Raw genomic sequence first — 26828 nt, 5'->3', positions numbered from 1 at the left:
TTCTATTTACTATAGACAGACTTTTTTGATTCTTTGTCTCGCAGTTTCAAAATTTATATTGTAAGCTCCAATGGGGACAGTGATCATGATGTCTGTAAAGCGCTGTGTAATTATTGGCACTTTAAAAGTGAGTAAAATAAGTAATTATGTTAATTATATTAATTGGTATTGGTGTTGGTGCTGTGTGGCGGCCATTGTTGCTGTGGTTTTGTGCTGGTTAAGCAGCGCGGTCTGGAGACTCCGGGCCGTCTGTCCTGGCGGTGCATTGTCTCTGTGGCAGTGGTCGGCGCAAGGCTCAGCTTCATTAGGGCGGTAGGACCCACTACGAGGTTTGCCATGATGTGGCAGTGGGCTTCATACAGTCTGAGAAGAATGTTAAACTAAGAACCTCATGTTCAGTTATATATCTTTTTGCCAAGAGGCATTAGATCATTGGATGATTTTTGGAGGTGCTGTCCTCTCTCTATTTTCAGCAAATAAATAAAAACATTTATTTGATTTGAATCAAATTTCTCCTTCCCCCAAAATTCAAGCGAATCAAATTTCAGGACATTTGATGAACTGTAGCATGTAACAATACAAATGGCTGAGATACATTGTCTGAGATACCTGTATATTTTTATACTATATCACTATATGATTCTACAGTGTGAGAGTGATCAATGAGTGGAACAGGCTACCACGAGAGGTGGTGAGTTCTCCTTCATTGAAAGTCTTCAAACAGAAGCTGGACAGACATCGGTCTGTGTTGGTTTAGTGAATCCTACATTGAGCAGGGGGTAGGACACGATCACCCTGGAGGTCCCTTCCAACTCCAATATTCTATGATTTGTGACCACTGATTGTGTAGTAATCGCAGATACGCGGGGATGCAGTGACGAGACGGGAGCGGGAGTGAGCTTAGAACGTAACTTTTATATATATATATATATATATATATATATATATGTATCTATAGGGGCTATCTCGAGTAACCAACAAGCTAACAACAGGTATCCTCGCAGGGATCAACAATAATACACAGGTAATACGATAATAACTACCCGGTCAGAACCAGTAACTATGAGGCCACGGTATTGGCCCACTACGGGTCCAGGAACTATGATTGATCAACTACAACATGTCACTTATCCTCCTCTAACATTCGGCAGAGTGGTGGTCGGTGTATCTTCGGCATCTCAGCCGCTGGGCCCAGCCGATGAGGAGTTGGCGCAAGCTTCTGGCATTCCTACGCCCAGGTGGAGTATGGGCACAACAGGCCCCTGAAGAGTTCCTCTGCGTGGTGCCTCACGGCGGAATGGGGACAGCCGGAGCCCGATATGTGTAGGCCGCAGGGCTGGAGTCGAGCAGTGGCGTCCGCAGGAGGTGGCAGGCCGCGACCATGGGCTGGAGTCCAGCAGTGGCGGCCGCGGGCGCCAGTGGGCAGGCTGCAGCCACGGGTTGGAATGACGGAAGCGTGGTCGTTCGGTCAGTGTCCCGCTGCGGAGCTGCTCGGGGCTGTCTCCTCCCTGTCCGTGGGGAGTCTCTCTTCAGTCTCTCTGGTCGTCGCTCACTCCTTCTGGCTGTGGCTCTCTGGCGCCACCTAGGCTCCCTGCTCCTTCTCTCCTCCGCTGTCGCGTGCCCCCTGCTGGCATTCTCAGCTCCTTTTATACCTGTCCGCCCCCACTCCTTCCATCCTCCAATTATCTCCCCTGGAAACAGTCTCCCTAGGAACCTTGGTGACAGTCTCCTTGGTTCCGGCCCGGTTACACAGTGGGGACTCTCCCTCCTACACTCCCCCATCCTGTATGCTCGCCAGTCCTCGGGCGAGGGCTTGGAGGGGTCTGGCCCAGCCACTTGATGGAAAAGTCTTTTCTGCCACATGAACTGGTCCTGTTCTTAGCATTCGGGGGGGTTTGCCAGCCGTGGACCACTCGGAGGGTCGTGGTTCGACTGTGGTGGCGTCTTCTGATTAGGATTGTTGGGGTATTGGTTTTTGAAGTGCCCATTTGCACTGCTGGAAGGTCTTCCTCATCGTCCTCATTCCATACTGCTGGCGGAGGTTCTTGGGCCTGAGGTGGGGCCTTGGGTCGTTCAGGGTCTGTGGAAGTATAGGGTCACAACATATTGCGATGCACTGTTCGGGCGGGGTGATCCCCCTCTTTTTCAGATCGTATGTCGTACACTGGCTCATCTGGGCTTACTCGTCGCAGTACTCAGTAGGGACTTTCTTCCCAGCGGTATCCCAACTTGTTTTGGGGGTGCTGATCTCGTACGAGTACGCAATCTCCTGCCTGGAATTCGGTGAGTTGGGACGGAGTCTTCCCTGGATGTTCTAGGTCCTGAAGTTTTGTATGGATGATCCGGTGCAGGGTTTGTACCCGGTACCGGTGATTCCGGACCCACGCGGAGACTCTTGTCCATGGTTGTTCCTCCTCCGGATTCAACGCTACCTCAGTGATCCCCTTGCCTTCCCGGCCGAACAGTAGCGAATACGGGGTATAGCCGTTGACCCGGTGTACCCAGTTGTTATATACCCAGATCAGTTCGGGGATGTATTTTGGCGAGCGGGCTTTTCAGTCGTCCTCCAGAGCACGTAGCATTTGGATTAATGTCCAGTTAAACCGCTCACAGGCCCCATTCCCTTGTGGATGGTATGGTGTGGTTCGGGACTCATGGATACCGTATAAGCGATGTAGTTCTTCCATTACTTTCCCCAAGAAGCACGCACCTTGGTCTGAATGGATCCTCTGGGGGCAGCCGTATACCTGGATAAAGTTCTTACATATCGCGAAGGCGGCTGATTCCATTGTTTGGTCCCGAGTAGGGGTCACCACGGCGACTTTGGTAAAATGGTCCACCATGACTAGATAATGCTCGTACCCCTGGTGAGCGGGACCGATGGTTAAATAGTCTATCATCAGGAGTTCGAGGGGTGCCGCCGTCACTATGGTTTGTACGGGAGCCTGTTGTTCAGGTGGTTTAGTTAGTTCACAAAAGCGGCACAATAGTCCTACTTTGATTACTAATTTCTCCCACTGGTGTAGCATTAGCAAGGTGTCTTGAGTCAATGTCTTTCTTTGGGTATCGTTGGGTAGCTGTCTCGTAGCCACCCATTGACGCAGGGGGCCAACGTCTCCATCTTGTTGCTGTTGGAACCATTCATCCCAGGATTGTTCTAGCATGCCTCTAGCGGGTCCTGTATGGGATTGCTCTTGGGTTACGGCTGTGATTCCGGCGGGGGCCAGAGAAAACAGTGTTTCTTCTCCTTCCAGCTCTTCGTCCCGGCTTTGCCCCGGAGCCATACGTCAAATTCTGGAGAGGGCATCGGCATGTACATTCTCCGTTCCCCGTTTGTAGATGATTTTATATTTGAATTTGGTCATCTGGGCCACCCAACATTGTTCGAGGGCTCCAATTTGGCATTGTCGAGGTGGGCCAGTGGGTTGTTGTCAGTCCATACTGCTACCTCAGAGCCTGCCAGGTACTCTGCAAACCGCTCCGTCATGGCCCACACTACCGTGAGAAGCTCGAGCTTAAAGGAGCTGTAATTGTTGGGATTGCGTTCGGAGTCGTGGAGTGATCAGCTACCATAAGCAATCACCCTTTCCCGGCCATCTTAGACTTGTGACAATACAGCTCCCAGCCCGTGTAAGCTCCCGTCGGTGTACAGGATGAACGGCTGTGAGAAATCCGCATAGGCCAACACTGGAGCTTCCGAGAGTGCGGTTTTGAGATCTTGGAAGGCCTCTTCCTGTAGTGCCCGCCACTGGATTTTCCAACCATTGGCCCTGGCAGGGGCCCCCTTCAACAGGTCCTGCAGGGCTCGGGCCCGGCGGGCGAAGTTTTTTTATGAAGCGACGGAAATATTCGGGTAACCCCAGAAAAGCTCTTACATCTTTTACCGCCTCGGGAGTAGGCCACCCCTGTATTGCGGTGACCTTCTCCATAGAGGGTCTAATGCCCTCGGCGAAGACGATATGCCCTATTCGATCTGCATACGGAACAGGTGGCATTTCTGGGGTTTTACCTTCAACCCTTACTTTTGCAGCCAGCCGAGCACCTGCCCCAACTGCTGCAAGTGGTCTTCAAACGTGGCAGCGTAGATGATGATGTTGTCCAGGTATATCAAAGTCGCCTCGAAGTTGAGATCTCTCAGGCATTGCTCCATTAGCCGTTGGAAGGTCCCGGGGGCATTGACTAGCCCGGACGGCATGAGATTAAATTCAAACAGTCCCATGGGCAAGATGAACGCGGTCTTGGTGCGATTTTCCTCTGACATTGGCACCTGCCAGTACCACTCTGGCCAGGTCCAGGGTAGAAAAGTATGTCACCTTCCCTACGGCTGATAGGGACTCCTCTATACGGGGCAGCAGGTATGAGTCTTTGATGGCACAGGCGTTTAACTTCCAGTAATCCACACAGAACCGCAGGGTGCCGTATTTTTTGTGGAGCAACACAATGGGGGCCGCCCAAGGGCTCTGGCTTTCCCGGATTACCCCTTTCCGCAGCATTTGGCCTAGTAGCGATTTTACCTCTTGGTATGCTGTGGAGGAATCTGTCGATATCGCTCCCTGATAGGGGCCATTCCATTGGTGGGAATGCCATACGTGATGGCCGTGGTGCACCCAAAGTCGTCTTCATGATTGGCGAATACCTCTCAGAACTTACCCAGGAGTGCTTCTACTTGATGTATTTGGGCAGGAGTTGGGCTCCGGCCCGGTTACATAGTGGGGACTCTCCCTCCTACACTTGCTGTTGCAATTAATATGTAATAATTGTGACAAGAACCGAATGTACTAATAAATGGCTTTACAGATTGCATTTTGGCTGTGGAGGTGACTTTCTGCTGATACAACTTTCTGCTGATGCAACTCTCCACTGCCAAGTGTGACCTGGACCAAGCACAGCTATTTTCTGCCAATTACTCTAATGCATTATTTTGTATAAGGCAAAAAAAATTACAAAGTGCTTACTCTAAGGATTGGGGAAAAAAAGATATTTCAACATAAGTTCTTGGCGGTCAATAGCGGCATCAGAACGAGCCAAGTCTCTCCAGAACAAAACCAAACAAAGAAGCAATCAAGAAGATAAAAGAGAATATAGAGATAGCAGCTGAGAAGGCATAAAATCCATCAAAGCTTAAAATTACACACGATAGAAGCAGCAAGAAAAAGGCAGGTTCAATAATGCCAGTATTGCCATTCAACGTAAAAAGAGCTGCATGATAGAGTTTTATCATTATAATACTGAGTTTGATAATAAATTATCAAAAAGGATATTTATACCCCGATAATTAACGTAAACCAATGTGTCAAAAAGGTTTCACAATGCAAAATGTATACATTATTAAGTAGAACTCAGACCCGGTAAAGAGTGAGACATTTAATGAGTCGGAGGATATTTCATTTCAGCCCAACCAGCCTGTTTGACAACTGCAGCTTGTACTGAACAGTAAGGGATCTCAGCAGAGAGAAGGAACATTGAGGTGCTGTCCAAAATGTTAGGTAGCTGCATCCTGATATGGTAAGTGCATGGCTGTGTGCTTGATATTATATATGGAAAAGAATGAGAATATATTTTTTTATATCATTGATCCCTGGGCCTAAAAGGTGTATAAAAATTTAAAGCTAGAGTTTACTTGTGATTATCACATGATTAGAGATTCTCCTAAAATTTATTATGAACTAATCTGAGATGGAAAATACGGTACTAATATTTATGCTGTTGATTGCTGTCCCTAATCTATGTAATATTAATTTACAGTGCACAGGCAAAAACAAAAAAAAATATTTTACTACTGATATCTTTATTGGTTAATTAAAAATTTGCATATTTAAAATCTGAAGGGGCTAAAAAATATCACTCCTTTAAACATTTTGTCTTTTTTTAGAGTAAGTAAACTATTTTTATTTCTACAATATTTTTCTTAAATTACTTTATTAGGGGAATTTTTTTCATTCCTGTATAAAAAAACACATGTATGTGGCTTCCAAATCCTTGTTTTTTCCTGCCTTCAGTTGCATTGATATCTGAATGAAGTCGTTTGGAATAATAATCTTTATTTTTATATAGCGCTAACATATTCCGCAGCGCGTTACAATTTGCACACATTATCATCACTGTCCCTGATGAGGCTCACAATCTAAATTCCCTATCAGTATGTCTTTGGAAAGTGGGAGGAAACCAGAGTACCCGGAGGAAACCCACGCAAACACGGGGAGTACATACAAACTCCTTGCAGATGTTGTCCTTGGTGGGAGTCAAACCACTGAGCCACCGTGCTGCCCCATTGGATGAACTCACTTTTTTTAACCACTTGTCATTTTTAGAAACCTGAAATTGTTAAAAGATGTTCAAAAGTCTTGTTCAAAAGTTTTCTATACACATGTATATACTCATTATTTTGATCTTATTATAGTTTTTTTCCAGCAGTTTCTGCTTCGGCATCCACCTGAAAAAGACATCATGGGCACATAGACATGTTTGGGCTTTTGAGCTTCTATCTTCTTCAAGTTTCCTGAACGCCGAGTTTTTAAAACATGTGGCCTGACCCTTCTTCAGGCATTTTCCCGCTTGAAAGCCGCTCGTTAGTTTATACAAGTGAAATGAAACGCTGATACCAAAGTCAAAGGTCGCAAGAAGGGCTCAGAAAATGTAAAAAAAAACTCAAAAAGAAGCCAACATGTTCTGAAGCATCTTCCTCCCAAAAAATTTGGCAGGTACTCACATATATTTAAAAAAAATCTGCCCATAACCATAAACCTCTTCAAAACCATTTCAGAAAGAAAAAAAAAGCCTCCACAAATCAAAAAAGGAGCATGAGCTGATTCTTCTTGAAAAACTTTTTGGAATCTTCCATATGAACCTAGCTCTCGCACCAGTTGACCGAAAAGGAAGAGAATTTATGTTTCCGCCTGATTCATCATTTGTGACATTTCCAAAAATTGCAAAATGTCACAAAAATGTACTTTAATTCTCCCACCCCAGAAGTGATTTTTTTTGTGCCCCAGATATTTTGGTGTAATTTTAAGAAATGTGCAAAAAAAAGGTTAATGAGAAAAATGAAGACCTTTTTGACTTTGCACCAAATTCATGAACCTCGTGTGATATTCTGAAGAATGTGCCCCAAAAGATGCAATGACTATCAAAACATAATAAAAGAAAAGGGACATCAGGAAAAATGCAAATGATGGATCAGTGCCTTCATGTGGGTGGTTGTCCACAACTAGTACAACCTCTTCTTAAACTACGTTTGGCCCCGATAAAATAATAAAGCCGATATTCACCTCCCGTGCCGGATTATTTCTAGTGGTGTCGGTACTTGTGGTCCTGGAACTGTGATGCGGTGGAATGACACGTGATGCCCCACTCCCAATCAGCGCTGGCATCACTGTCTCCAGCTTCGTACAAACTGAACATCAAGTGGAAGTCCGGGCTAAAGCTGATCTCAGACTTTCTCTTCATGTTCATTTTGACAGGAGGCGGGGACAGTAACGCCAACACGGAAAGGGCGTCAGGCATCACGTGTCATTCCACCGCATCACAGCCCCGTGACTGCAAGTGCCGACACTGCTAGCACAGAGCCGGCAAAGGAAGAGAGTATAGGTTTGTTTATGCTATTTGGGCCGAACATTTAGCTTAAGAAGGATTTGTCCTAGTAGTGGACAACCCCTTTAAACAAATAGTGGTGGAAACTAGAAGTTATTAGAATCCTTAATTTTTATTTCAGACTTATAGGATGTTACATGCTTTCCTGCATTCACAATTGTTCAATAATGCATACTTCACATGCCAGGCAGATTTCTGCAATTCATCTGTGAATATTTTCTCAATAAGTTTAACAATCTGTTAAGTAAGAACAAATGAGGGACAGTCGTGGAAGAGATCAGTCAGTCGTCTTTTTCCCAATGTAGTGAGAAGACCACAGTCTTGAATCCGTGCTGTATGGAACCTAGAAAAAAAGGAACAAAGACCTCCAACAATAAAATACACAATAACGGGGCATGGATGGGTGAGGGCTAATACGGTTTTCAAAATAGCTCAGACTGGATTAAAAAAAAAGAGAGTTAACGCTTATCCTTACTACAGGTGGGTAAATTTATTAGAGCAGAATTTGATTCTGCTTGAATTTTACAAAAATCCATAATTTCATATTTTCAGTAACTCGCACCATGCAAGTTCAGCAGAATTGGGGCTGCCATTTTGCTGATCCATAGAGAGCCGGCAAAAGGTTCCACTGCCTCCTTTCCCTTGTATAGTCCTCTGCGCATCTTCTTAGAGGGACGCTAGCTGGTGGCAATAAGGACTTCTCTACACATACGGTCACGGAGAAGTCATGATGTGTGCAGAGACTTTATAATGAGCACTTCCGGCCACGACTAGGCCTGGGACGTCCCTGCACATACGCGTCGTAGGGTCGTGATGTCACAACATGCACTGTAACCATACTACGCACATGTGCAGGGGTATCCTGGGACTAGTCATGGCTGGATGACCCGGTCAGCTTGAAGATGTCCAGGGTTTTAGCACATGGAGGCAGTAAGAAAAAGTGCTGAGGATTGTACGGGGATAGTGAGCAGCTGAGGTTAGCAGTGAGGTTAATATTAGTTGTTTTTTTTTTCTGTCATCTTACGTTTATTATGCCATGGGATCTAGAAAACAAATTCTCTACAAATTGAGTTTCCTGGTAAAATCTGCGTGATTTGATGAATTCACTTCCTTGTCCAGCCTCAAAATTCCAGACAGGATGGGGACCAGACTCAGCCAGTGATTGACATTTTCCACCTTTTCCTGTGCGTCAGGATCGGAAGAGGAAGTAGACCCACCAGGAACTGGAATGGCATTGGAAGAGGAACTGATTGATAAGAGTGATACTTATTTTATTTCTTTATCTAGTCTGTGACTTTTTAAAAATAATTTTTATCCCCTGGAAAAAAATCTTAAAGGTATATAAAAAAAAGCCATTCTGATGCTGTTATTTCATTTCAGGAGATCAGATCGGGCGAATTTCTTTGGAGAGGTATATGCTGGCAAGTACTATGAGCCCAGAATGTCGAGAGATATTGCTCTAGTCCCTAGAAATAGATATTGGTGTTAAAATATGGACTTCAGCTTCAAATGCACTAAAGAACCTAAAAAAAAACTTGTGAATTTAATTTTTTAAATGTCAGTTGTAGATTGTGACAGTGGGGAGAAAGAGTGAGAGTGGAATTTGCAGACCATTCATAATAGGGGCTCATGCAATGCACAGAACAGAGGCTTGAGAAGGAGGCTGCATGGAGGCACACAGAAGCCACTTAATACATGTGCCACAGTTTTCCACTGTCCTAAAATAAATGCAAAAATTAAACCTACATCTCCTATGAGCAGGTGCAGATTTGTGCCGAAATCTGCAACATTTTCTGGGTGAAAGTTAATAAATTGTCCTAAATGTTGATGGCAATGAACCCTTCTAGTATACTGCTCCGATTTTTAGAAGAGCATGGTGTAAAAATTTGGCTATTTTTGAAAATTTTTGCACAAATTTTGACTTTTTGGAACTAAAGTTAATAATAAAAACTGATGTAAACTGGTGATAAATGTGGGCTAAAAAGTGCACTAGGAGCTGTATGACAAAGTGATTTTTTGGAGTGACTCAAAAGAAGAGGTTACCCAGGACTATATAAGTTTTTTTTTCATAGTAAAAAAAAATGTAGTTATCAACTAGCAGCTCCTCTTTTTCTGGGCTGCTTTGTCGATGAGGCGTGACTTCCGACGTCATGCTGACTGACACATGTCTTCCCGCAGTTAAGCAGTGGAGAGCTGGCTAATAATCATGATATCGGCAGTCATGTCTCGTCAACAGGGCCCAGCGGAAGACAAGCTGGGTAGATAGCAACTACCTACCTGTTCTTAGACCCACAGTAAAAAATTAATATAGTCCTGGATAACCCCTTGAAGGTGCTTACACCAAAAATCTGGCATAAACATTTTAATAAAATCGCAATATTTTTGTGCAACTCGTCACTTGCGCCACTTTTTTTTTACTTTTGGCATTTACGTGCCCAGTCATGGCCAGCTATGCCAATATAGGCAAGGTGTGGATGGGACACGGGAATGACTGGGCATGGTCTCATCCGCCTAAAGTGGCGTAACTTACACGAGAAATGTACACCAGACGTGCCTGACTCTTTACTCTGTATGATTAATGAGGTCACTTTACTATCGAGAGAACTTCATTAAGCCCGGCGTGCGCTACGGCAGTCTTAATGATTGGCTCCCAAAGTCTCTTAGGTGTGAGTAGTTTTGTAAATTAGTGCAGATCTGATGAAATAGTTTTTCTATCAAATTCTACTCGAAGTTCTTGGGCGTTGTTTTTCACTCCCATACTAGTTGAGTCTTAGCATGCTCATGGGCATAAGGCCTTTTGTATGTGACTGGTTACACAATGTTTCAAGAAAATCACATTTCACCATTTAATATGGTGAAATTTTTCTTAATTGTTCGGCATGGTGACCAAAAATCAAAAACTGTTGTTTAAGGAAGAAGCTGCAATATAAATCATTCAACACTCTGGATACAGTCAAAATTGAGGATAGAACACGAGTTCATATGCAAAGTTCTCCATCACATCCTTATTTGCAATGATTCTTGTAATTGCAGATAGGTGGTTCTTGTATTAAAAATAATTAGCATTATTAGTATTAGCCAGGAAGTTTCCCTTAAAACATAAGAAGCAGAACCACTATATCGAACCTCCAATAAATGGTAAAATAAATATCTATTATATGTGCGTTCAATAAAATATTTTCAGATTTTTTTAGATAAAATGTATGTAAAAAAATAAAACATTAAAAGGTGCAAATTATACAATTCCTTAAACGTAAATTAATATAATTTAGAAGCAATCTATGTTCTAAAATATGGCTACGAGTCGTACCCTGAGAATTAAAAGGAATTTGTCAGTAGGATCAACCCTCCTAAACCGTCTATATGGGCATGTAGATCGAAGGAAGCTGAATAAAATGACACCTTGATGTCTGTGGTCTAATGTCTTATTCCAGAGAAATCAATGTTTTTATTCATATGTAAATGAGTTGTTAAGATCTATGGGCTGGACATAGATCTCTCTGAGAGTCTGCCTCCAGAGTTTATATTAAATGAAATGGGGAGTTACCAGTGTAAGACATGTAATGACTGATAGTCTGCTCTCCTAATCTACATGTCTGACACTGGTAACTTATCCCTTTCATTCATAATAAGCCCTGGAGGCAGATTCTCAGGGAGATCTATGTCCAGCCCTTAGATCTTAAGAGCTCATTTGCATATTAAGAAAAACATGGATTTTTCTGGAATAAGCCATCGGATCGCAGATATCAAGGTATCATTTTATTCAGCTTCCTATGACCTACATGCCCATATAGACAGCTCAGGAGGGTTGATCCTACTGATAGATTCCCTTTAAGCTTTAAGTGCTATGAAGAACCAAATGATACTTGGAAACTTAAAAAGCTTCCAAGTTCTGGATAAGGAGGTAGTAAGAGATAACATAACTGAGAAATCATGGCAAGCAGAGAAAATAAGACTTCTAATAGTCATTTGTATGATGCAGTGTAAGATTCATCCATTTCTTGGATGCTGGAAGCGTCTGTGGATTCATTGCTTGCAATAATGCCAACAGAAGAAAGACTTGAAATGAAGGAATTCATCCTTCTTGCATATATATCTCTGATGTTGAAATAAGGGAGATCGTTAAATTTATCTTTTGGTTCAGCTTCATTACACGTGTCCACATCAATTGCTTTTTGCTTTTGGTAGTATTTTGAAAATTTGTTAAAAATGATAGTTATTGGAAGAGCAACCACTAGTATTCCACAAATAATGCAAACACTGCCAACAAGCTTCCCGTATAAAGTGACCGGGTGAGTGTCACCATAGCCTACAGTGGTCATGCTAATGGTAGCCCACCACCAACAGGTGGGAATGTTCTCAAGAGGTGTCAGTTCATCGTCTTTTTCCAGATAATAAACAAGAACTGAAAATATTGAAATCCCAACAGCCAAAAATAAAAGTAAAAGTCCAACTTCATGGTAGCTATGTCTTAAAGTGGCTCCTAAAGATCTCAACCCAACAGAATGTCTTGCAAGCTTTAAGATCCGAAATATCCTCATAAGTCGTAAGATTTGCACAACTTTACCCATGTTCTCTATGCCTTCGTTTTCATCACCTTTGGTGTCTACAACCAAGGTGGCATAAAATGGTATAATGGAGACAAAGTCGATAATGTTCATGGGGTTCTTCCAAAATTTTTTTTGAGAAGGGGCTACAGCAAGTCGTACAACAAGTTCTGTGGTAAAAAACACGATGCATATTATTTCCACCACTTCGAGGACTGGATCTTCCAGTTCTCGTTCATTGTTATCGAGCTGATGGAACTCAGGCATGCTGTGGATACACATAGCAACAATGGAGGTTAAAACGACGCTTAATGAGGAGATGGCAAAAAGCTTGGCAGACAGAGAGAAGGCAGGGTTTTCTAGCCGGACCCATATTTTCTTACGAACATTCCCAAATTTTTGCGAATCGAACATCTCCAATTCTTTTTCAAAAACAGATGACTGATCAGAAGATGAACCCACACTCATGACATCACTTTTATCCTCCCAGTCCCTCTCCGTGATAATGTCCTTTTTTTCCTGATATTTGTTACTGCAACAAGAATCAATGAAGAGCTCATTGATCCCCCAATATTCTATCTCTTGGCAAAAGGAAAACACACACAATTCCTCCATGACATGAAGCTTTCCCGTGTAGTAAAAGTTTAATATGTATCTGAAGAGAGAAGGGTTACGGTCAAAATAATATTCCTTGTCTACTACATTGTAGTCATCACAAAGTTCAAGTATGGCTTCCTCGGAATTGCAGTTGAGTAGTTTTCCAAGTCTGGTGTGAGGAAATCTTTGAAGGGTTTTCTGAGCCACATATTGCTTGAAGCCTCCAACATTCAGCTTCACCACTTCATCATCACTTTTGGTTCTACGAAAGAATTCTCCATAAACCATCTTGGCTGCTTGTGACTTGGGAGCTTAAAGGTTTACATTTCACCTACTGATAAAGCAAAAGGATTTTAGTAAAAGTATTAAACAGCTATAATATATGGATGAACCATGGAAGTAGTCTATTTTGCCGGTATGGGACCCCTGGTATGAGGCATAGACCAGACTGACTTGATACTTTAATGGGAAGTGAGATCTTGCAAAAAGATCATTCCTCACCATGTCCTACACACAAGAGTGGTGGGAATTACCAAAAGGATCATGTAGAGGAGAGCATAAATGTTAGGTCTTTTTTTTAAGATGGTTAAAGGATATGGAAACTTGAGCGTTTTTTCATAAATGGGTTCAAAATATAATTTGCAATAGTATTTCATTAAAAATTTGGCACCGTTTGGCTTTGAAGGTGATTTACTTCCCTACTCATTAATGGCTGTAGAATAAGTTAACTGAGGAGAATCCAGCATTAAGCTCATTCTGACCGGGAGTTTGATATTCTTTTATCTTTAACTAAACTTCTCTGTCCTCATGAAAGTTTAGTTGAACTTTCATGTGGTCAAAAATCAGCAGAGAGAAGCTCAGAAAAGACAAGTAAAAGAGTTAAAACTCCAACTCAGAACACGCCCGCTGATGGATTATAAATTAAAGGGTTTGTCCACTACTGAACAATCCCAGCTTAATTAATTCAGGACCAGAATTATTATAAAATGAGCGTGTACTCACCTCCCGCAGCAGTGCCGCCGCTGTTCTCAAAGGTAACATGACATTATTGTTTCACATGACAGCCGGACACAATGAATGTCTGCTCGTCAGCTGAAGCGGTTACCAGAATTCTGCCCTGGTGGAATATTGAGGAGATGCAGCTATGGTCATTGGCTGCAGCCGACACGCGGCATAACAATGTCACACTATGCCGGGAAGAGCAACGCCGATATCGCTGGCAGCGTCCCACTACCGTAGGTGAGTATGCATTGTTTTATTTCAATTTGGGTCCTGAATTGATTAAGCTGGGGTGGTTCTTTTTACTGATTTTGCAGCCAGCAACTTCCAAGGTAACAAAGAACTTGTAAGAGCCAGACGGTGCAAAATCATTAGTGATGAACTAACGTGTTCTGTATGGTGTTCTCCGAGCATGCTCGGGTGCTAACTAAGTGTTTTCGGCGTGCTCGAAAAATATGTTTGAATGCCCGCATGTCTCACAGCTGTTAGGCAATCCCTGCATCTGTTGCGGCTGTCTAGTAAACAGGCAATCCCTGCATGATTGTCTAACAGCCATGAGACATGCACCCGCGGAGACGCAAACAAATTTTTCGAGCACATCGAAGACACTTGGTTAGCACATGATCATGAATGGAGAATGAATGGAGAGGCAGTGCACATAACCCCCAGCAATCAGAGAGATATTCCCCAATCCCATGGATAGAGGATAACTTTCAAACTAAAGAGTACCCCTTTAAGTAAAACAAAAAGGTGTTGATATCCTTTATGGTTTTGGTAGTGTTAAGCTGGGGCTACATCGCAGAGCAGTAAAAGTGAATGGGGTTACATTACAACTCCGAGAGTACTGCAACCATAAAAAGGAAGAAGCAAAAAAATCTATCTAAGTACCATTTGTTGTAACTTATTACTCGCAGTCACAGCAATCTCGGGGGTCAGAGTGTGACCCCAATCACTTGTATATATGTAGCAGTGATACCTAGAGATCCTTAGCCACGCTACATGTGCTTCGGCCAAAGTTACGGTGTAACCCTGGCTATAGGGGGGGCTCCATTTTAAGCTTGTTTGTAGGTCTTTCTCACCTGGGTGAACGCTGCTGGTACTGACTGACAGGGAGTTTCAAGAAGTTATTCAGCGTTATAAGATAAGGTTCACATTTGTGGGTCCATCATGTTCTGATGGTATCAATTAGGATATTTGAAGTAAACGATGATGAAAGTGTAAAAAGTGCTGTGATCAAAAAAATGTTTAAATAGCAAGGTGACCAGCACTATCACAATGTGCAATAAATGAATAAACAACTTTAAATAACCATACAAACAGATTGACAAGCTTCTTACAGATAGGTTGGATTTTTCACTGACAGACTCAAATATTTTTTTTCAAATAAAAAGGGGTTAAAAATATTCATTTTACTCAATTGTGATCAAACAGACCTTTCTGTGGTGAACACTGACTCAAACTGACGGTGTCGCTGATAGAGGTAACATCATGTTGCTGTGGCTGAAACTAGTGATGTGCCATATGTTCCATAATGCACCTCCACTTTCTGCCCTCTAATACACTTGCTGCAGGCAAAGGAGGTCAATTGTAGCCTGTGTTTGGTAGTACTACTGCCCAGATGACAGGTGCCAGTGGTGATGATGCTTCTGCTGGTTCTGGCTGCTCCCATGTTCTTAGCCGTGGCAATTTTATTTATTTTTTTTTTTTCATTTTATACTACTCTGTCCATTGCCACTTTTCCATTCACCATACATTTTGTATAACTTAATTAACTTTTCACAAACTTTTCAACCCCAATTATACCACCTTTCCTGAAAAGGAAGTAATAAGAAATGCAAGGTAGGAAGGTACAGATGCAGAAAGCAAAATGTGGCAGAAGGCTGCTGTATAATAGGTAGGTATACAACAAAAATGCCAACTCCTACAACAAGGCACACAGTTAGTGTGGTGCATACAGATATTAAGTTTTGACTAATAAAAGAAATTGACTGCAAAACACACAGTTTGTGAGGTACACAGTGCACAACCCGCGTCAAATGCAACATGTTGGAATTTGATGCGGTCACCGCATCGTCAAAACGACGCATGTGGCGGCATCCGCATACATCAGCACGGCCTGCGTACCCAGTGTTAACCCCTTAATCCAATATGACATACTATCCCATCCATGTACCCTGGGACTTAATTCCCAGGGACGGGATAGTATGCCAAAGCGATCAGCGGCGCCCACGTGGTGAGCGCCGCTGATCGCGGCTGGGTGTCAGCTGATTATCACAGCTGACACCCAGCACAATGTGTCAGGGGCGGTCATGGACCGCCCCCGACACATTAACCCCTTGCACACTGCGATCAAACACGATCGCGGTGTACCGGGGGTTAAAGGAAAGCATCGGCAGGGAGGGGGATCCCTCCGTGCTTCCCTGAGCCCCCCACGGCAGCGCAATGTACAGCGCTGCTGCGGGGGGCTCCTTCCCTGCAGGCTTCCGAATCCAAGATGGCGACGGGGACCTGCAGGGGCCTGCAGGGAGCCGGCTTCCTCAGTGCATGCAAAGCACAGACACGAGGAAGCCAAGTGCAGTGCCTGTGACAGATCGCTGATCTGTCACAGTGATCTGTGATGTGACAGATCAGCGATCTGTCACAGGACAGTGATGTCCCACCTGGGACAATGTAATAAAGTTAAAAAAAGAAAAAGTGTTAAAATAATTTTTTAAAAATCGCCAAATAAATTGGAAAAAATAAAAATATTCCCCCAATAAATTTAAAAAAAAGTACACATATTTGGTATCTCCGCGTCCGTAACGACCTGCCCTATAAAACTGTCCCATTAGTTAACCCCTTCAGCGAACCCCTTAAAAAATAAAAATAAAAAACAAAGCAAAAAATAATGATTTATAATCATACTGCCGAACAAAAAGTGCAATAACGCGCGATCAAAAAGATGCATATAAATATCCATGATACTGCTGAAAACGTCATCTTGTCCCGCAAAAAAAGAGCTGCCATACAGCATCATCAGTGAAAAATTAAAAAAGTTATAGCTCGCAGAATAAAGCAATGCAAAAATAATTACTTTTTATATAAAATTGTTTTCATTGCATAAAACCGGCAAAACATAAAAAAACGACCTAAATGAGGTATCGCTGTAACCGTACTGACCCGAAGAATAAAACTGCTTTATCAATTTTATCGCACGAGGAACGGTGTAAACGCCCCCCCCAAAAGAAATTCATGAAACGCTGGTTTTTGTTCATTCTGCGTCCCAAAAATCGGAATAAAAAGCGATCAAAAAATGTCACGTGCCCGAAAATGGTACCAATAAAAACGTCAACTTGTCCCGCAAAAATTAAGACCTCACATGACTCAGTGGGTCAAAATACAGAAAAATTATGGCTCTCAATATGTGGTGATACAAAAACTATTTTTACAATAAAAAGCGTCTTTTAGCGTGTGACAGCTGTCAAACATAAAAACCGCCATAAATAGTAAACCAAAACCCCCGTTATCACCCCCTTAGTTAGGGAAAAATAATAAAATAAAAAGAAAATGTATTTATTTCCATTTTCCCATTAGGGCTAGGGTTAGGGCCAGGGCAAGGGCTAGGGCTAGGGTTAGGGCTAGGTTTAGGGCTGAGATTAGGGTTAGGGGTGTGTTGGGGTTAGGGTTGGAGTTAGAATTGGGGGGTTTCCACTATTTGCGCACATCAGGTGCTCTCCAAATGCAACATGGCGTCTGATCTCAATTCCAGCCAATTCTGAGATGAAAAAGTCAAATGGTGGTCCTTCCCTTCCAAGCTCTGCCATGCGCCCAAACAGCGTTTTACCCCCATATATGGGGTATCAACCTACTCAGTACAAATTGCAAAACAACTTTTGGGGTCCAATTTCTCCTGTTACCCTTAGGAAAATAAAAAATTGGGGGCAAAAATATCATTTTTGTGGAAAAAAATGATTTTTTTATTTTCAAGCCCGGGCGTTATAAACTTCTGTGAAGCACTTGGGGGTTCAAAGTGCTCACCACACATCTAGATAAGTTCTGTGGGGGGGTCTAGTTTCCAAAATGGGGTCACTTGTGGGGAGTTTCAATAGTTTAGGTACATCAGGGGCTCTCCAAACGCACATGACACCCGCAGACCATTCCATCAAAGTCTGCATTCCAAAACGTCACTGCTTCCCTTCCGAGACCCAACGTGTGCCCATACAGTAGTTTTCTCCCACATATGGGGTATCAGCGCACTCAGGACAAATTGGACTACAACTTTTGGTGTCCAATTTCTCCTGTTACCCTTGGGAAAATAAAAAAATCGGGGACTAATTGATCATGTTTGTGGAAAAAATACGATTTTTTTATTTTCATGCCCGGGCATTATAAACTTCTGTGAAGCCCTTGGGGGTTTAAAGTGCTCACAACACATCTAGATAAGTTCCTTAGGGGGTCTAGTTTCCAAAATGGGGTAATTTGTGCAGGGTTTCCACTGTTTAGGTACATTAGGGACTCTCCAAAGGCAACATGACACCCGCAGACCATTCCATCAAAGTCTGCATTCCAAAACGTCACTACTTCCCTTCCGAGCTCCGACGTGTGCCCATACAGTAATTTTCACCCACATATGGGGTGTCAGCGTACTCAGGACAAATTGGACAACAACTTTGGGGGTCCAATTTCTCCTGTTACCCTTGGGAAAATAAAAAAATGAGGACTAAAAGATCATGTTTGTGGAAAAAATACGATTTTTTTATTTTCACGCCCAGTCGCTATAAACTTCTGTGAAGCACCGGGGGGGGGTCAAAGTGCTCGCCACACAACTAGATAAGTTCCATAGGGGGTCTAGTTTCCAAAATTGGGTCAATGGTGGGGGGTTTCCACTGTTTAGGTACATCAGGGGCTCTCCAAAAGCAACATGACACCCGCAGACCATTCCATCAAAGTCTGCATTCCAAAGCGTCACTACTTCCCTTCCGAGACCCGACGTGTGCCCATACAGTTGTTTTCTCCCACATATGGGGTATCAGCGTACTCAGGACAAATCGGACAACAACTTTTGGGGTCCAATTTCTCCTTGTACCCTTGGGAAAATAAAAAAATTGGTGACTAAAAGATCATGTTTGTGGAAAAAATATGATTTTTTTATTTTCACACCCGGGCGTTATAAACTTCTGTGAAGCACTGGAGGGGTCAAAGTGCTCACCACACATCTAGATAAGTTCCTTGGGGGGTCTAGTCTCCAAAATGGTGTCATTTGTGGGGGGTTTCCACTGTTTTGGTACATCAGGGGCTCTCCAAACGCAACATGGTGTCCGATCTCAATTCCAGCCAAAAACGTCAAATGGCGCTGCTTCCCTTCCGAGCTCTGCCATGCGCCCAAATAGTGGTCTACCCCCACATATGGGGTATCAGCGTACTCAGGACAAATTGCACAATAAATTTTAGGGTTCTGTTACCCTTGGAAAAATAAGAATTGAGGGTGAAAGGATCATTTTTGTGGAAAAAATGATTTTTTAATTGTACGGCTGTATGTTATAAACTTCTGTGAAGCCCTTGGGGGTTCAAATTTGTCACCACACATCTAGATAAGTTCCTTGGGGGGTCTAGTTTCCAAAATGGTGTCATTTGTGGGGGGTTTCCACTGTTTTGGTACATCAAGGGTTTTCCAATCGCGACATGGTGTCCGATCTCAATTCCAGCCAAAAACGTCAAATGGCGCTGCTTCCCTTCCGAGCTCTGCCATGCGCCCAAATAGTGGTTTACCCCCACACGTGGGGTATCAGCGTACTCAGGACAAATTGCACAATAAGTTTTAGTGTCCTGTTACCCTTGGAAAAATAAAAATTGGGGGGTGAAAAGATCATTTTTGTGGAAAAAATATGATTTTTTAATTGTACCACTGTATGTTATAAACTTCTGTGAAGCCCTTGTGGGTTCAAAGTTCTCACCACATATCTAGATAAGTTCCTTGGGGGGTCTAGTTTCCAAAATGGGGTCACTTGTGGGGGGTTTCCAATGTTTAGGTACATCAGGGGCTCTCCAAACGTGACATGGCGTTCGATCTGAATTCCAGCCAATTTTGCATTGAAAAAGTCAAACGGCGCTCCTTCCTTTCTGAGCTCTGCCATGCGCCGAAACAGTGGTTCCCCCCCACATATCATGTATCAGCGTACTCAGGACAAATTGCACAATAAATTTTGCAGTCCAATTTCTCCTGTTACCCTTGGTAAAATAAAAAAAATTGAACCTGAAGTATTTTTTTGTGAAAAAAAAGATAAATGTTAATAAACTTGAATGTGGTTTTGAGCACCTTAAGGGGTGCAGTTTTTAGAATGGTGTCACTTTTGGGTATTTTCTATCATATAGACCCATCAAAGTGGCTTCAAATGTGATGTGGTCCGTAAAAATAAAATGTTGCAAAAATGAGAAATTGCTGATCAACTTTTTAACCCTTATAACTTCCTAACAAAAAAAAATTTTGGTTCCAAAGTTGTGCTGATGTAAAGTAAACATGTGGAAAATGTTAGTTATTAAGTTTTTTGTGTGCCGTATCTCTGTGATTTAAGGGCATAAAAATTCAAAGTTGGAAAATTGTGAAATTTTCAAAATTTTCGCCAAATTTCCATTTTTTTCACAAATAAACGCAAGTTATTTGAATGAAATTTTAGCACTATCATGAAGTACAATATGTCACGAGAAAACAATGTCAGAATCACCGGGATCCATGGAAGCGTTTCATAGTTATTACCTCATAAAAGGACAGTGGTCAGAATTGTAAAAATTGGCCCGGTCATGAACGTGCAAACCACCCTTGGGGCTTAAGGGGTTAAAGATAGGGTACGCAGGCCACATACAGAAGTAAGAGGCCATAGGTGGAGCTGACTGGAGAAGGCGTGGCATCCACAGCCCTTCGCAGCTCCTCCATATGCAAATGTGAAACTAGCCTAAATCCAAAACTGTCAATCGAGGAAGATGGTGACAGATACCATACAAGTAGATAGGTTGGTGCACTAAACTGGCCATGCCGAGGGTGCACCGAGTGTCTGTGCTTGGTTGGGATAGTCAATTTTTACAGGTCTAATATTATATTATTCCTTCTGGAAATGCATGAATAAGGTTAAATTACCACTATTTACAGTATGTGAAGCGCATGTGGTATAAATGCAGGGAAACAGTCAAATGTGAGCCAAAAAGCATGTCCTTCTGGCATATGTTTGGGCAGGATACAAGTACATTAAGATCCTGCATGTTAAGTGTATCTAAGAGCGTCATGGACACCATCTTCAATGCATTGTATAGATGTATCTCAAGGTCAACTAAGTGATACCATCCCCCTTGTGTCAGTGACCCTACATCTTGTCAGTAAAGTAGTAGAAAAAAGTTGGTAAATTTGCACAACTGGTACAGTATGCAGAATAAAAAACCAAAGATGGTGTAGAGACATCAATGTGGTTTTATTCTCAATGCATTTCGAAGTTAGCAAACTGCTTCCTCAGGAGCCCCACAGTAGAAAAGGGGGAAGAAGTTTGCTAACTTCAAAACGCGTTCAGACTAAAACCAAATTGACGTCTTTATGTGGCGCCCTGCATCTTTATCGCCACAAAAGGGTTAAATATGTACTGTTTTGTATGTGTTTTGTGAGCAATGGGAGTTATACTTTCTCTGCTAGAGACCACAACACACACACAATTTATCTCACTTGTCTGAAGCTTAGAGCTTTGCAGACATACCCTAACTGGGAGGGAAGGAGTCAAGAGTTGTTGTTTCAGGATGAAGGAGGAAGAACATCTTGGAGGCCATGTTTAGACATGTGCTCGATCCAGGAGTGAGAGCTAAGAAGCATCAGGGACAAGCCCCTAGACCATCCATGCTTTCAGAGCAGGGTGGTAAGCTGAAAGACTGCGTGGGATTGTACGACCAGCAGAAAAGTGTTTTCCCTCAGAAATACTGTAATAACCTAGAATCAGTGAAGGATCGTGCAAGTGGGAACTTGAGCTGCTTCACATAGGATTCACGTTGCAAGTTGCTGAAGGCAAAATACACAGTAGGTAGAGGCAATACTGGGAAGATCTAAACTCTGGGAAGCCTTGGTCCCAGAAGAGATTAGAATAGCAGGAAGTTACACTGAGTCACAGCAGGGAAAGATAACTCCCATTCTCTAGAGCAGACTGTAACCTGGTGAGAGTTGTAATATCTCCTCTGAACTGCACCTGGACTACAGTAAATGCTAAAGTGACTTTTCTTATCTCCTGCCTTATTACTCCATGCCTTCTACTTGCATCACAATCTCTGGGGGTCTGCCCTGGATGGAGAGGGTTTAACATCTGCACTGCCATCACCATCTACTCCCCCAGGGATCATCTGCATTGCCGGCTATACTACAGTCGAACACTCAAACTGGCGTCACGAATCACTACATAAACTTTATCCCCATTCAACTCTACCCCTTTTACATGACTGCCTGAGGTCACGGACTGGGTTCATGCCACTGTGACATTTCCCATTGAAGTTAATAGGCTCAGTACCGAGTATCCCACGGCCTCTGGGGCATGTCATTTTTGGTGTCACGAACAGGATAAACTCCCCATCGACCTGGAAAGGAAGTCCTAACTCCGGAAACCATATCCAGCCAATTGGACACCGATTGGAATACAGAAAGACAATTGCAGTATCAAAAAGTTCAGCAATGTGTAGAGGAAAGTCTTGCTCAAGGTAGGCAAAAGCAGGAAAGGAACTTTAATAGACATGCTGTGGCAACCCCCTTACCAACAGGTGAACAAGTGCTGAAGAAAAAGAGAAGAAACCACAAGTTAGATGACCAATGGGAGGCTCAGCCTTACACTATTCAACCATCTAGCTATGACAACAGCAAAGTGTGTACCATCTCCAAAGACGGCGGAAAACGTGTACCACCGTATCCAGAGACAATCTGAAAGTATGTCCAGCACAATTGCGTGAAAGAGTTGAGACTAAGAAAGACTCTCAGCTAAAAGAAAAGACTGATACCAAGATTCGCACTGTTCTAGGTGGATTCCCTAGTTCTGGCTACAAGTTAACAATGCAGTGGTAGTTCCAGTGATGGTGTTCCCACAAAGGTCTTTACCAGAGACACCAAATTCTTCTGGAAACAATGAGTCGCTAATGCCAACCACTAACACTGTACATGAGGAAGAAACAGAAAACTTGCCCACAGTCAGCAGTGAACCTGTTGTACCCATGGTAGGTTCAAAGATTGTAGGAAGTCATCTAGTATTCCTATATTGCGCAGATCACAGCGTAGCACACAGGCTCAAACCCCTTCTCACTATAGAAATTATTTGTAAAATATTCTAAGATTAATAAGTTAGTTTTCAGTTGTACTTACATTGAACTTTGCCTTAGGTAACATTACTAAAAAATGTTAAAGAATTTGTGCCCACATGGACTAATGTGAGATTTCAGTAGTTATTATGCCTTTTTCTACTACAAGAACTCTTGTAAAAACTCTTAAACTTGAGAAGAAAAACTGTTCATTGTGCTTTGGCAGGAAGCCACCTAAAACAGCCAGTGCAGTGAGTTTTCTAATATGGTCTGTGTGCCCTGCAGCTGCACTCAGGGATGATCCAAACAATCAGAAGTGGTTTTGGGCTGTAATCCACGACTCAACTCAGTTAATATGACTGTTTACTTATACTCAGGTTAAATGTTATGTCATTTTGTTATATGCTTATGTTCCTTGTGTAGCCCGAGGAAGTGCTACCTTTAACTAGGGGGAATGTGGCGCCCTGTGACTTTATCACCACAAAAGGGTTAAATATGTACTGTTTTGTATGTGTTTTGTGAGCAATGGGAGTTATGCTTTCTCTGCTAGAGACCACAACACACACACAATTTACCTCACTCCCTCATGTGTCTTGGCATTCTTTCCACCAGTCTTTCACACTGCTTTTGGGTGACCTTATGCCACGCCTGGTACAAAAATGTAAGCAGTTCTTCATTGTTTGATGGCTTGTGACTATCCATATTCCTCTTGATTACATTCCAGAGGTCTTCAATGGGGTTCAGGTCTGGAGATTGGGCTGACCATGACAGGGATTTGATGTGGTGGTCCTTCATCCACACATTGATTGACCTAGCTGTGTGGCATGGTGCATTGTCCTGCTGGAAAAACCAGTCCTCGGAGTTGGGGAACATTTCCCGAGCAGAAGGAATCAACTGTTTTTCCAGGATAACCTTGTATGCAGCTTGATTCATATGTCCTTCGCAAAGATTAACCTTCCCAATTCCAGCCTTGCTGAAGCATCCCCAGATCCATCACCGATCCGCCACCAAATTTCACAGTGGGTGCAAGACAAGCCTTCAATGCCCCCAAACCATTTAAATGACTATGTAGCCCATTAAGAGCTACTAGTAAGTAAGCTGTAAATGTGGCGCCCTATGTCTTTATCGCCACAAAGGGGTTAAATATGTACTGTTTTGCATGTGTTTTGTAAGCAATGGGAGTTTTGCTTACAAAACACACACACACAATTTACCTCATTCCCTTACTTGTCTGAAGCTTAGAGCTTTGCAGACATACCCTAACTGGGAGGGGGAGGAGTCAAGAGTTGTTTCAGGGTGAAGAAGGAGGGAGAACATCTTGGAGGCCATGTTTAGACATGGTCCCCCCAGCATTCCCTGCACATGTGTCAGATCATTGACTCTCAATTTATTCACATATTTGCAGAAGGAACAATTAAAAGGAATCTGTCACCCTTTTTTCGACTATGAGCTGCCGGCACCGACATCAGGGGCTTATCTACAGCATTCTGTAATGCTGTAGATAAGCCCCCGATGTAACCTGAAAGATAGAAAAACAAGTTAGATTATGCTCACCCCGGCGTCCGGTCCGATCCGATGGGTGTCGTGGTCTGGTCCGGCGCCTCCCATCTTCATACGATGCTGTCCTTTTCTTTGCTGCCTGTCGTGGCTCCGGCGCAGGCGAGAGAGGTCCGGCACCTGCGCACTGCAGTATTCTGCTCTGCCCTCAACAGGGCAGAGCAGTGCCCCTGCGCCGGAGCCACGACAGGCAGCAATGAAGAGGACATCACCGTTAGAAGATGGGAGGCGCCGGACCGCAACACCCATCGGACCAGGACCGGACCGCCCCCCGGTGAGTATAATATAACTCCTTTTTCTTCTCTTTCAGGTTACATTGGGGGCTTATCTACAGCATTACAGAATGCTGTAGATAAGCCCCTGATGTCGGTGACGGCAGCTCATAGTCGAAAAAAGGGGTGACAGATTCCCTTTAATTGTTCCTTCTGGAAATATGTGAATAAATTGAGAGTCAATGATCTGACACATGTGCAGGGAATGCTGGGGGGACCATACAAGCACAATAGGGTCTTATCTGATATATTAGTATAGGAATAAAGGATGCGGTAATGCTCACCTTTCATAATGAACATATACAATAAAGTTGAAATACGTAAATGGGCACGTTTCCATATAACACTTTCTGCCGCCAAATACCGAACGCAAGTAAACGCTGTCGTTTTATATATAAATTAACTCAAGTCTATTTTTTTCTGATTTGGGATCTATAGGCATGACATAACCTCTACCTTCTTGTGTAATTACTATAAAAATCCTCTATGCTTCACCGATTTCCAATTTTTCCTTGATTGACATTTACTTCTACTTTTCCCGGACCTCTTTTATAGAGAGTGGCGTCTCTTCATTGCTTTCATTATTTTTTAAAGGGTATTTGCACAAAGCGTGGACCTTTTCTTCAACTGTTACTGTGATTTCTAACCTTTAATACAATAGCACGGCACGACGGATTCATGGTGGTTAACCTCGCTTTCACATATTTATTGATAACCTACAGTATATAAGCAGAAAGAATTAAACTGTAACTTGTCATTCCTGCACTCTTTTATTTTCCATTTTATGTGACCATAAATCCATTTTTCTGTCCAGAACAATGGATTATTTTACTACATATTTTATGTCTATTTTCCTTCTTTTTTTTCTTTACTTTCACAAAATCTGTGCCCACAGACACCACTGGAACAATGTTTTATAGTTTCATACTTGCTAAGGTTAAAAGAAGACATAAGTCCGTTGAGTTCAACTTATATCCTGACAGGTTGATCCTGAAGAAGGCAAAAACCCCAAGAGGCAGATGCCAATTGCCCCATTATTAGGGGAAAAATTCCTCATCAACTCCTCATATGGCAATCAGATAAGTTCCCTGGATCAACGTCCCACCACAAAATCTAGTACCAGTAACCTGTAATATCATGTAATAATATCAAATAGTATTATAATTTTCCAGAAAAGCATCCATGCCCTCCTTACATTTTTTAGTGTTTGCAACATCAACTGTTCTTACAGTAACAAATTCATAATCTCACTACTCTTACAGTAAAGAATCCATAATCTCACTACACTTACAGTAAAGAATCCATGATCTCACTGCTCTTACAGTAAAGAATCTATAATCTCACTGCTCTTACAGTAAAGAATCCATAATCTCACTGCTCTTACAGTAAAGAATCTATAGTATCACTGCTCTTACAATAAAGAATCTATCATCTCACTGCTCTTACAGTAAAGAATCCATGATCTCACTGCTCTTACAGTAAAGAATCTATAATCTCACTGCTCTTACAGTAAAGAATCCATAATCTCACTGCTCTTACAGTAAAGAATCTATAGTATCACTGCTCTTACAGTAAAGAATCTATCATCTCACTGCTCTTACAGTAAAGAATCCATAATCTCACTGCTCTTACAGTAAAGAATCCAGGATCTCATTGCTCTTACAGTAAAGAATCCAGGATCTCACTGCTCTTACAGTAAAGAATACAGGATCTCACTGCTCTTACAGTAAAGAATCTGTAATCTCACTGCTCTTACAGTAAAAAAAAAAGCCATAATCTCACTGCTCTTACAGTAAAGAAGCCATAATCTCACTGCTCTTACAGTAAAGAAGCCATAACCTCTCTGCTCTTACAGGAAAAAATCCATAATCTCACTCCTCTTATATTAAAGAATCCATAGCGTTACTGCAGTAAAGAATCACCATCTGAGATTATGATTAAACTTTCTTTCCTCTAGATGTAGAGGATGCCACGTTTCACC

At 42.6% G+C, this 26828-nt stretch overlaps 1 protein-coding gene across 1 annotated transcript in view; it reads right to left on the bottom strand.

Annotated features, from left to right (window-relative positions):
- Positions 1 to 11460: 11460 nt before the first annotated feature.
- KCNS3 (potassium voltage-gated channel modifier subfamily S member 3) overlaps positions 11461 to 26828 on the bottom strand; it is a 238981-nt gene continuing 223613 nt past the window's right edge. The window contains exon 3 of the mRNA XM_073568111.1: positions 11461 to 13068. Coding sequence (XP_073424212.1) covers positions 11556 to 13022 — 1467 coding nt within the window. The 5' untranslated portion in view covers positions 13023 to 13068 and the 3' untranslated portion in view covers positions 11461 to 11555. The remainder of the gene's footprint in view (positions 13069 to 26828) is intronic.

The sequence above is a fragment of the Dendrobates tinctorius genome, unplaced genomic scaffold (genome assembly GCF_039654945.1).
Source record: "Dendrobates tinctorius isolate UK_male_01 unplaced genomic scaffold, ASM3965494v1 ptg000021l, whole genome shotgun sequence".
In the NCBI taxonomy this organism is placed as follows: domain Eukaryota; kingdom Metazoa; phylum Chordata; class Amphibia; order Anura; family Dendrobatidae; genus Dendrobates; species Dendrobates tinctorius.
Note: the sequence above shows the minus strand (reverse complement) of the source record. Positions and strands in the feature narration are given on the sequence as shown.